At 43.9% G+C, this 12,425-nt stretch overlaps 1 protein-coding gene across 3 annotated transcripts in view; it reads right to left on the bottom strand.

Annotated features, from left to right (window-relative positions):
- The window catches only part of DPP6 (dipeptidyl peptidase like 6), a 1,916,598-nt gene that overhangs the window by 45,803 nt on the left and 1,858,370 nt on the right, over nucleotides 1–12,425 (bottom strand). For all 3 annotated transcript variants that reach the window (XM_063921873.1, XM_063921871.1, XM_063921872.1), the window contains exons 20-21: nucleotides 3,536–3,730; nucleotides 2,239–2,293 (exon numbers count right to left, since the gene is read on the bottom strand). In XM_063921873.1, coding sequence (XP_063777943.1) covers nucleotides 2,239–2,293; nucleotides 3,536–3,730 — 250 coding nt within the window. The remainder of the gene's footprint in view (nucleotides 1–2,238; nucleotides 2,294–3,535; nucleotides 3,731–12,425) is intronic.

Here is a 12,425-nt window from a genome sequence, read left to right as displayed (position 1 = left end):
CGGCCCCGCACATCGCTATCGCTGCTGCTAGATTGGCCTGCATGCAGGCCAATCTAGCGGGTCGCTCACTTCACCCGCTGGGTGAAATGAGCGGCCCCCCCGTCTCCCCCCGCACGCTCAGCACAGATCGCGCTGTGCTGAGCGGCAGGAGAGATGTGTGCTGAGCGGTTCGCTCAGCACACATCTCTCCTGCATCGGCCCGTGGGTACTGGGCTTTAATCTCTAATCTCAGGGAATAGATATACAATAAACCCTAACAACAGCTGTTAGAAGACATCAAGTACTTTTGAGAATGGACAAGGACTTTGGACCTCTAAAGTGACTATTATAGCTTTATAATATGTACACTTTTTCCATGTGGTGTGGAGTTTGTATGTTCTATCCACCCAATATCCAAAAACATACTGGCAGGTTAATTGACTTCAAACCAAAAAATTATTTCTAGAGTGTGCACAAGTGTTAGAGGTTAGAGATTGCAAACTCCACTGGGGCAGGGACTGATCAAAGTGAATGACTAAATATTCTCTGTAAAGCTGGAGATGTACTAAGCCTGAAAAGTTATACATTTCACAGTGATAAAGTGCCTGCCAATCAGCTCCTAACTGCCACGTCACAGGCTGTGTTTGAAAAATGACAGGAGCCGATTGGCTGGTACTTTATCATCATGATATTTATCACTTTTCAAGGCTTAATACATCTGGCCCAGTGTAATATGTGTACTACATAAAATAATGTATGTTAATAAATAAAGACATAGGCCCAGATTTGTCAAGCTTTAGAGAGTGATAAATTGCACGGTGATAACGTACCAACCAATCAGCTCCTAACTGTCATTTCTCAAACACTACCTGTAACATGGCAGTTAGGAGCTGGTTGGTTGGTACTCTACTCTTATCACCTCTATCACCGTGCAATTTATCACTCTCCAAGGCTTGATAAATCTGGGCCATAGTTTAAAAATTCCTTGTGTAAGTCCTTCTAAACAATGGCATGTTATTTGAGTTAAAGGTTTATGTGCATATTAATGGAAAAACACACACAACAATAAAATAAAACTTAATGAGGTAATCTGAAACAAGAATAACAGACATGCCCATGCATTCAAAATCATAAAGCAGATTTCTTATAATCTAAAACAACAATATCAATCTATTCATCGTTTTGTGTACAAATGTGCAAAATCTTGTTATAATACCCACTAAACCCTCCTGTCAATAAAAGTTGAATTAGTTCTAACTATGCGCTCATCCAAACCTCAAAACTATGAATATTTAACAAGTCAGACTCTGAGTGGTGAACAAGCGAAAGGTGAATATAATTGTAGATTTACATCATTAAACATAATCTGATTCCTAGGATTCAGCACAAATTGTAAATTACAGTTAGCCAATTATGGCTTGGGCAAAATAATGTGCTTTATCTTCAAAAGGAAATATTCACAAAACACATAGACTGCATGGTAATCATATTCTTATCCTAATTATAAATTAAATGCAATAAGCTTTCTAGAGTTATTACACAAATAATGAGAGTTATGTCAATTTAACCAAACCAGGAAAACAATAAATTCATCAATACAGTTTTTTTTCTATCAGATAATTGCATTTGTTGTTTTTAACATATATCTAAAAAGACAATAATGTTACATAGGGTATATGTCAGAATTGTACGGGCAATACTTTTTTATTACATTGGTCAATGAGTGCCTACAGATGAAAAGTGTACAATGTGAATAGGGCAAGGATAAGTACTTACATGCAACTTATTGGGGTGGTGGACAGTTGCGGCTCCGGAGGTAGTTCTGCAGCACAGTCCAAAATTCAAATAGGGAAGACACACCAACTGCAAGTGAGTCAGGGGTCTATTTACTAAGCCTTGGATGGAGATAAAGTGGATGGAGATAAAGTACCAGCCAATCAGCTACTAACTGCCTTTTCACTTTCTGGGTTTGAAAAATGACAGGAGCTGATTGGCTGGTACTTTATCTCCGTCCACTTTACCTCCATTCAAGGTTTAGTAAATAGACCCCCCAGTTTGAAATAGCAGTTGGTGGCAGTTGGTGTGGGTCCCCTATTTGAATTTTGAACTGCGCTGCAGCCCCTCCTCTAGAGCCGCCACTGGTGTTGGATCAGTATCACTTTCACTAACATGAGAGCAATGTAATAGATTTGGACCGCATGCCATCCCACCCTTTGGAGGATACAACCACAAAAAGCAACAAATAATAATGTACATTACCTTTCCAAACACACCAACCCTCTTCTTATCAATGTATTGTTCTTTTAGTAATGTTCTGGAATAATAAAAAAGGAGTATGAGAATTATTAATATTTATTGCTGCATCAGAATGAGAACAAACATACATTACACTTTCAAATCTATAACAGATTGTAGAACTATAATTAAGTCTTTCATATATTGTGTAATTTTTCACCGCAGTGTACATAATTACAGACAAGTAAATCTGCACAATATAATAGCTATGATACAACACAAACATTTACAACAGCCACTGATGCTGATTCCTGACACTCTGAGGCTGCAAACTCCAACAAACATATTCAACCATAAATGATTCATTAAATTACTCATAACCCCTCAGAATCCAAGCTATAGGGGTATATATACTAAAGGTAATTTTTCATTGATTTTCATCAATTTCGAATAGATGTAAATCGATGTTGGGCTTCATGGGCTTAAACACACGTTTATTAACATTTAAAAATCTATATTAAAAAATCATCTGTCGTACACATAGGGCAATAAGGACCTGAATGGGCTATAAGCAATTACCATGCCATCAGTGGTCAAACAAAACTTTTGAGGGCCATAGTCAAAAGTTTTATTAAGCTGGGTACACATATTACTGATCACTCGGCTGATTTGATTAAATGCTCCCAATCAGCAAAGTAGTATGTACCCAGATGGTCCCCTACAAATAGCTCAGTGTGTATGTTCTTCTATGGGATCGGGAGGTCACCATTGTATATAATAAACTGCACATAACATGTGATCTCCTGTCCTGACAGTTGGACGACCATTCCAGGGATGCTCAATCCATTTATCGGCTAATGCTCCTGCATAAACACCTATATAATCGTTGGGCCAATCAGAACGGCCAGATGATTGTATAGGTATGTATATTATTCAGCATTAGAGTACCTTCACCCCAACACTTAGCAACCTAGAACAGACCTTCACAAGACAGTACATCGCCCAATGTCTAATTCCCATCACTATATTCTTCATAAGCATTATTTAATTTTTAATCCTGGGAAGTGATGGGGTGACACCCAAGGGAGAGTTGAGCTTTTTGCTTGTTTCAGTTCAGCCACTGGTGAAACCCTATAGACAACTATTTTAAAACAGCGTACATCCAATCTTTTTCGTTAAAACTGTGGAACACTGATGACTGAGGCTATATTTCTAGCTAGCTAGGGCTGATATTATACACCTTGAGTCAATGAACTTATATAAATGACTGTTACTGTCAGCAACATATCACATATGGAAGTTGGTTGCATGTATACATTACCCAAGCGCTGTCAATTGATCTTTTTCTTGGAAACTTCCCAGCTCTTTTCTCACTTCATGTAGGAGCTTTGTGCCCTGATACCCACTTCCACGTCCATCAAATTTGACAACAATGGTGCTGAAAGAGCTGACCAGCACTGTAATCCAGTCAATTTCAAACTTTTCCGAGACGCTCTGACTTCCAGGGGTGCCATCCCTATCAGGAGATAGAAGTATAGATGCTTGCAGCACAGGTAGAAATAAGGGATCACACATTCAATACATTCTAAGGCGTGCAATGTATAATACATGGAACATTTAAAGGAAAGTGAACTGGGCTTGTATGCACAAACTGACCAACCATGTTGTCTTTCAGAAACACTAGCTATAAAAATCTGATTATATCCCACATATCCAGGGCCATAGAGAGCCACGCGGGGTCCCTGGTAAAGGGGGAAGTGTGGCTTAAAAAGGGGCGTGGAGACAACCTTTACTATAAAAACATTAATGTAAAAATATAATTGCGGGACCGCAAAGCTTTTAATGAAAGGGGGGCGGGAGGAGGGGGGTGCAGGAGAGGGCACCCTCTTCCTACCTTACTTCACGGGAAGGGAGCACTGCGTCCTCGCCAGTGCCATCTTCCCAGTGTCATTTGGGAAGATGATGCTAGCCACTAGAGAGCAAAGCGTTTGGCACAGTGCAGATTCATGGTTTATTCCTCTTGAAAAGTCTAATAGGAGATGGAAAGCCTGTGTAAGCCACATACAGTGCTATCCACTTTGAGATGGATAGAGGTGCAAACCTGCCTGCCAGGAAACATATGCCTTACGGCAACAAAAAAACGTTATAAATAAAGGGGGTAATTCAGACCTGATCGCTAGGCTGCGTTTTCGCACAGCCTGCGATCAGGTCTGAACTGCGCATGCACTGCAATGCACAGGCGCGACAGACTGCAGCAACGGGGATCAGTGCATAGCGACGGGATGGTGAGAAAAAAGCGATCGCAAGGTGGCTGACAGGAAGAGGGCATTTGTGGGTGGCAACTGACCGTTTTCAGAGAGTGTCTGGAAAAACGCAGGTGTGTTTAAGTGTTGGAAGGGAGGGTGTAAGTAAGTGTAATTCCTGGGCTGCGCAGAGACTGCACAAAATCAGTTTGTGCAGCTCTGCTACACATGTGGCCGCACACTTGCACAGCTAAAATACACTCCCCAAGTAGGTGACGACTATCTGATCGCAGGGCTGCAAAAATCACTGCCCAGCAATCAGGTCTGTATTACCCCCAAAGTCTTAATCATCATCATCATCATCTATTGGACTATTGATGTATGGGATAGGCTACTACATAATGACATGCTTAAAGTGTATATCGATGAGCTTTAAACTAGAGATGAGCGGGTTCGGTTCCTCGGAAACCGAACCCGCCCGAACTTCAGTTTTTTTTACACGGGTCCGAGCGACTCGGATCTTCCCGCCTTGCTCGGTTAACCCGAGCGCGCCCGAACGTCATCATCCCGCTGTCGGATTCTCGCGAGGCTCGGATTCTATCGCGAGACTCGGATTCTATATAAGGAGCCGCGCGTCGCCGCCATTTTCACACGTGCATTGAGATTGATAGGGAGAGGACGTGGCTGGCGTCCTCTCCGTTTATAGAGAGTGAGACTACTAGAGTAGAGAGAGACACAGTATTATTTACTTTAGTAATTTTGGGGAGCATTAGGAGGAGTACTACTACTTGCTGAAGTGATAGTGTGACTGTATATCTGACTTGTGGGGGAGACAGTGGGGAGCAGTTAGAGTCTGAGAGCAGGAGTACATATTTTAACGTACAGTGCACACTTTTGCTGGCACTCTGCTGCCAGAGTGCCACACTGCCATTGTGACCACACTGACCACCAGTATATATTGTGATTGTCTGCTTAGGAGTACTACTTGCAAGTTGCTGATAGTGTGACCAGTGACCTGACCACCAGTTTAATTAATCACCACCAGTTTAATATATATATATATATATAATTGTATATAATATATATATAATTGTATATGTATACCACCTACCCGTGTTTTTTTTTTTTCTTCTTGATACATACTACTATAGTAGCTTACTGTAGCAGTCTGCGGTGCTGCTGAGCTGACAGTGTCCAGCAGGTCCGTCATCAGTCATTACATAATAAATATATATACCTGTGCGGCTGCAGTACTAGTGATATTATATATATATATATATATATTAATTTCATCTCATTATCATCCAGTCTATATTAGCAGCAGACACAGTACGGTAGTCCACGGCTGTAGCTACCTCTGTGTCGGCAGTCGCTGGTCCATCCATAATTGTATACCACCTACCCGTGGTTTTTTTTTCTCTTTCTTCTTGATACATACTACTATAGTAGCTTACTGTAGCAGTCTGCGGTGCTGCTGAGCTGACAGTGTCCAGCAGGTCCGTCATCAGTCATTACATAATAAATATATATACCTGTCCGGCTGCAGTACTAGTGATATTATATATATATATATATTAATTTCATCTCATTATCATCCAGTCTATATTAGCAGCAGACACAGTACGGTAGTCCACGGCTGTAGCTACCTCTGTGTCGGCAGTCGCTGGTCCATCCATAATTGTATACCACCTACCCGTGGTTTTTTTTTTTCTCTTTCTTCTTGATACATACTACTATAGTAGCTTACTGTAGCAGTCTGCGGTGCTGCTGAGCTGACAGTGTCCAGCAGGTCCGTCATCAGTCATTACATAATAAATATATATACCTGTGCGGCTGCAGTACTAGTGATATTATATATATATATATATATATATATATTAATTTCATCTCATTATCATCCAGTCTATATTAGCAGCAGACACAGTACGGTAGTCCACGGCTGTAGCTACCTCTGTGTCGGCAGTCGCTGGTCCATCCATAATTGTATACCACCTACCCGTGGTTTTTTTTTTCTCTTTCTTCTTGATACATACTACTATAGTAGCTTACTGTAGCAGTCTGCGGTGCTGCTGAGCTGACAGTGTCCAGCAGGTCCGTCATCAGTCATTACATAATAAATATATATACCTGTGCGGCTGCAGTACTAGTGATATTATATATATATATATATATTAATTTCATCTCATTATCATCCAGTCTATATTAGCAGCAGACACAGTACGGTAGTCCACGGCTGTAGCTACCTCTGTGTCGGCAGTCGCTGGTCCATCCATAATTGTATACCACCTACCCGTGGTTTTTTTTTTCTCTTTCTTCTTGATACATACTACTATAGTAGCTTACTGTAGCAGTCTGCGGTGCTGCTGAGCTGACAGTGTCCAGCAGGTCCGTCATCAGTCATTACATAATAAATATATATACCTGTGCGGCTGCAGTACTAGTGATATTATATATATATATATTAATTTCATCTCATTATCATCCAGTCTATATTAGCAGCAGACACAGTACGGTAGTCCACGGCTGTAGCTACCTCTGTGTCGGCAGTCGCTGGTCCATCCATAATTGTATACCACCTACCCGTGGTTTTTTTTTTCTCTTTCTTCTTGATACATACTACTATAGTAGCTTACTGTAGCAGTCTGCGGTGCTGCTGAGCTGACAGTGTCCAGCAGGTCCGTCATCAGTCATTACATAATAAATATATATACCTGTCCGGCTGCAGTACTAGTGATATTATATATATATATATATTAATTTCATCTCATTATCATCCAGTCTATATTAGCAGCAGACACAGTACGGTAGTCCACGGCTGTAGCTACCTCTGTGTCGGCAGTCGCTGGTCCATCCATAATTGTATACCACCTACCCGTGGTTTTTTTTCTTCTCTTTCTTCTTGATACATACTACTATAGTAGCTTACTGTAGCAGTCTGCGGTGCTGCTGAGCTGACAGTGTCCAGCAGGTCCGTCATCAGTCATTACATAATAAATATATATACCTGTCCGGCTGCAGTACTAGTGATATTATATATATATATATATATATATATTAATTTCATCTCATTATCATCCAGTCTATATTAGCAGCAGACACAGTACGGTAGTCCACGGCTGTAGCTACCTCTGTGTCGGCAGTCGCTGGTCCATCCATAATTGTATACCACCTACCCGTGGTTTTTTTTTTCTCTTTCTTCTTGATACATACTACTATAGTAGCTTACTGTAGCAGTCTGCGGTGCTGCTGAGCTGACAGTGTCCAGCAGGTCCGTCATCAGTCATTACATGATAAATATATATACCTGTCCGGCTGCAGTACTAGTGATATTATATATATATATATATATTAATTTCATCTCATTATCATCCAGTCTATATTAGCAGCAGACACAGTACGGTAGTCCACGGCTGTAGCTACCTCTGTGTCGGCAGTCGCTGGTCCATCCATAATTGTATACCACCTACCCGTGGTTTTTTTTTTCTCTTTCTTCTTGATACATACTACTATAGTAGCTTACTGTAGCAGTCTGCGGTGCTGCTGAGCTGACAGTGTCCAGCAGGTCCGTCATCAGTCATTACATAATAAATATATATACCTGTGCGGCTGCAGTACTAGTGATATTATATATATATATATATTAATTTCATCTCATTATCATCCAGTCTATATTAGCAGCAGACACAGTACGGTAGTCCACGGCTGTAGCTACCTCTGTGTCGGCAGTCGCTGGTCCATCCATAAGTATACTAGTATCCATCCATCTCCATTGTTTACCTGAGGTGCCTTTTAGTTGTGCCTATTAAAATATGGAGAACAAAAATGTTGAGGTTCCAAAATTAGGGAAAGATCAAGATCCACTTCCACCTCGTGCTGAAGCTGCTGCCACTAGTCATGGCCGAGACAATGAAATGCCAGCAACGTCGTCTGCCAAGGCCGATGCCCAATGTCATAGTACAGAGCATGTAAAATCCAAAACACCAAATATCAGTAAAAAAAGGACTCCAAAATCTAAAATAAAATTGTCGGAGGAGAAGCGTAAACTTGCCAATATGCCATTTACCACACGGAGTGGCAAGGAACGGCTGAGGCCCTGGCCTATGTTCATGGCTAGTGGTTCAGCTTCACATGAGGATGGAAGCACTCAGCCTCTCGCTAGAAAAATGAAAAGACTCAAGCTGGCAAAAGCACCGTAAAGAACTGTGCGTTCTTCCAAATCCCAAATCCACAAGGAGAGTCCAATTGTGTCGGTTGCGATGCCTGACCTTCCCAACACTGGACATGAAGAGCATGCGCCTTCCACCATTTGCACGCCCCCTGCAAGTGCTGGAAGGAGCACCCGCAGTCCAGTTCCTGATAGTCAGATTGAAGATGTCAGTGTTGAAGTACACCAGGATGAGGAGGATATGGGTGTTGCTGGCGCTGGGGAGGAAATTGACAAGGAGGATTCTGATGGTGAGGTGGTTTGTTTAAGTCAGGCACCCGGGGAGACACCTGTTGTCCGTGGGAGGAATAGGGCCGTTGACATGCCTGGTGAAAATACCAAAAAAATCAGCTCTTCGGTGTGGAAGTATTTCAACAGAAATGCGGACAACATTTGTCAAGCCGTGTGTTGCCTTTGTCAAGCTGTAATAAGTAGGGGTAAGGACGTTAACCACCTCGGAACATCCTCCCTTATACGTCACCTGCAGCGCATTCATAATAAGTCAGTGACAAGTTCAAAAACTTTGGGCGACAGCGGAAGCAGTCCACTGACCAGTAAATCCCTTCCTCTTGTAACCAAGCTCACGCAAACCACCCCACCAACTCCCTCAGTGTCAATTTCCTCCTTCCCCAGGAATGCCAATAGTCCTGCAGGCCATGTCACTGGCAATTCTGACGAGTCCTCTCCTGCCTGGGATTCCTCCGATGCATCCTTGCGTGTAACGCCTACTGCTGCTGGCGCTGCTGTTGTTGCTGCTGGGAGTCGATGGTCATCCCAGAGGGGAAGTCGTAAGCCCACTTTTACTACTTCCACCAAGCAATTGACTGTCCAACAGTCCTTTGCGAGGAAGATGAAATATCACAGCAGTCATCCTGTTGCAAAGCGGATAACTGAGGCCTTGACAACTATGTTGGTGTTAGACGTGCGTCCGGTATCCGCCGTTAGTTCACAGGGAACTAGACAATTTCTTGAGGTAGTGTGCCCCCGTTACCAAATACCATCTAGGTTCCACTTCTCTAGGCAGGCGATACCGAGAATGTACACGGACGTCAGAAAAAGACTCACCAGTGTCCTAAAAAATGCAGTTGTACCCAATGTCCACTTAACCACGGACATGTGGACAAGTGGAGCAGGGCAGGGTCAGGACTATATGACTGTGACAGCCCACTGGGTAGATGTATGGACTCCCGCCGCAAGAACAGCAGCGGCGGCACCAGTAGCAGCATCTCGCAAACGCCAACTCTTTCCTAGGCAGGCTACGCTTTGTATCACCGGTTTCCAGAATACGCACACAGCTGAAAACCTCTTACGGCAACTGAGGAAGATCATCGCGGAATGGCTTACCCCAATTGGACTCTCCTGTGGATTTGTGGCATCGGACAACGCCAGCAATATTGTGTGTGCATTAAATATGGGCAAATTCCAGCACGTCCCATGTTTTGCACATACCTTGAATTTGGTGGTGCAGAATTTTAAAAAAAACGACAGGGGCGTGCAAGAGATGCTGTCGGTGGCCAGAAGAATTGCGGGACACTTTCGGCGTACAGGCACCACGTACAGAAGACTGGAGCACCACCAAAAACGCCTGAACCTGCCCTGCCATCATCTGAAGCAAGAAGTGGTAACGAGGTGGAATTCAACCCTCTATATGCTTCAGAGGTTGGAGGAGCAGCAAAAGGCCATTCAAGCCTATACAATTGAGCACGATATAGGAGGTGGAATGCACCTGTCTCAAGCGCAGTGGAGAATGATTTCAACGTTGTGCAAGGTTCTGCAACCTTTTGAACTTGCCACACGTGAAGTCAGTTCAGACACTGCCAGCCTGAGTCAGGTCATTCCCCTCATCAGGCTTTTGCAGAAGAAGCTGGAGGCATTGAAGGAGGAGATAAAAGGGAGCGATTCCACTAGGCATGTGGGACTTGTGGATGGAGCCCTTAATTCGCTTAACAAGGATTCACGGGTGGTCAATCTGTTGAAATCAGAGCACTACATTTTGGCCACCGTGCTCGATCCTAGATTTAAAACCTACCTTGGATCTCTCTTTCCGGCAGACACAAGTCTGCTGGGGTTCAAAGACCTGCTGGTGACAAAATTGTCAAGTCAAGCGGAACGCGACCTGTCAACATCTCCTCCTTCACAATCTCCCGCAACTGGGGGTGCGAGGAAAAGGCTCAGAATTCCGAGCCCACCCGCTGGCGGTGATGCAGGGCAGTCTGGAGCGACTGCTGATGCTGACATCTGGTCCGGACTGAAGGACCTGACAACGATTACGGACATGTCGTCTACTGTCACTGCATATGATTCTGTCACCATTGAAAGAATGGTGGAGGATTATATGAGTGACCGCATCCAAGTAGGCACGTCAGACAGTCCGTACTTATACTGGCAGGAAAAAGAGGCAATTTGGAGGCCCTTGCACAAACTGGCTTTATTCTACCTAAGTTGCCCTCCCACAAGTGTGTACTCCGAAAGAGTGTTTAGTGCCGCCGCTCACCTTGTCAGCAATCGGCGTACGAGGTTACTTCCAGAAAATGTGGAGAAGATGATGTTCATTAAAATGAATTATAATCAATTCCTCCGTGGAGACATTGACCAGCAGCAATTGCCTCCACAAAGTACACAGGGAGCTGAGATGGTGGATTCCAGTGGGGACGAATTGATAATCTGTGAGGAGCGGGATGTACACGGTGATATATCGGAGGATGATGATGAGGTGGACATCTTGCCTCTGTAGAGCCAGTTTGTGCAAGGAGAGATTAATTGCTTCTTTTTCGGTGGGGGTCCAAACCAACCCGTCATTTCAGTCACAGTCGTGTGGCAGACCCTGTCACTGAAATGATGGGTTGGTTAAAGTGTGCATGTCCTGTTTATACAACATAAGGGTGGGTGGGAGGGCCCAAGGACAATTCCATCTTGCACCTCTTTTTTCTTTCATTTTTATTTGCGTCATGTGCTGTTTGGGGAGTGTTTTTTGGAAGGGCCATCCTGCGTGACACTGCAGTGCCACTCCTAGATGGGCCAGGTGTTTGTGTCGGCCACTAGGGTCGCTTATCTTACTCACACAGCTACCTCATTGCGCCTCTTTTTTTCTTCTTTGCGTCATGTGCTGTTTGGGGAGTGTTTTTTGGAAGGGCCATCCTGCGTGACACTGCAGTGCCACTCCTAGATGGGCCAGGTGTTTGTGTCGGCCACTAGGGTCGCTTATCTTACTCACACAGCTACCTCATTGCGCCTCTTTTTTTCTTCTTTGCGTCATGTGCTGTTTGGGGAGTGTTTTTTGGAAGGGCCATCCTGCGTGACACTGCAGTGCCACTCCTAGATGGGCCAGGTGTTTGTGTCGGCCACTAGGGTCGCTTAGCTTACTCACACAGCTACCTCATTGCGCCTCTTTTTTTCTTCTTTGCGTCATGTGCTGTTTGGGGAGTGTTTTTTGGAAGGGCCATCCTGCGTGACACTGCAGTGACACTCCTAGATGGGCCAGGTGTTTGTGTCGCCCACTAGGGTCGCTTATCTTACTCACACAGCTACCTCATTGCGCTTCTTTTTTTCTTCTTTGCGTCATGTGCTGTTTGGGGAGTGTTTTTTGGAAGGGCCATCCTGCGTGACACTGCAGTGCCACTCCTAGATGGGCCAGGTGTTTGTGTCGGCCACTAGGGTCGCTTATCTTACTCACACAGCTACCTCACTGCGCCTCTTTTTTTCTTCTTTGCGTCATGTGCTGTTTGGGGAGTGTTTTTTGGAAGGGCCATCCTGCGTGACACTGC

Source organism: Pseudophryne corroboree, chromosome 5 (assembly GCF_028390025.1).
Source record: "Pseudophryne corroboree isolate aPseCor3 chromosome 5, aPseCor3.hap2, whole genome shotgun sequence".
Classification (NCBI taxonomy): domain Eukaryota; kingdom Metazoa; phylum Chordata; class Amphibia; order Anura; family Myobatrachidae; genus Pseudophryne; species Pseudophryne corroboree.
Note: the sequence above shows the minus strand (reverse complement) of the source record. Positions and strands in the feature narration are given on the sequence as shown.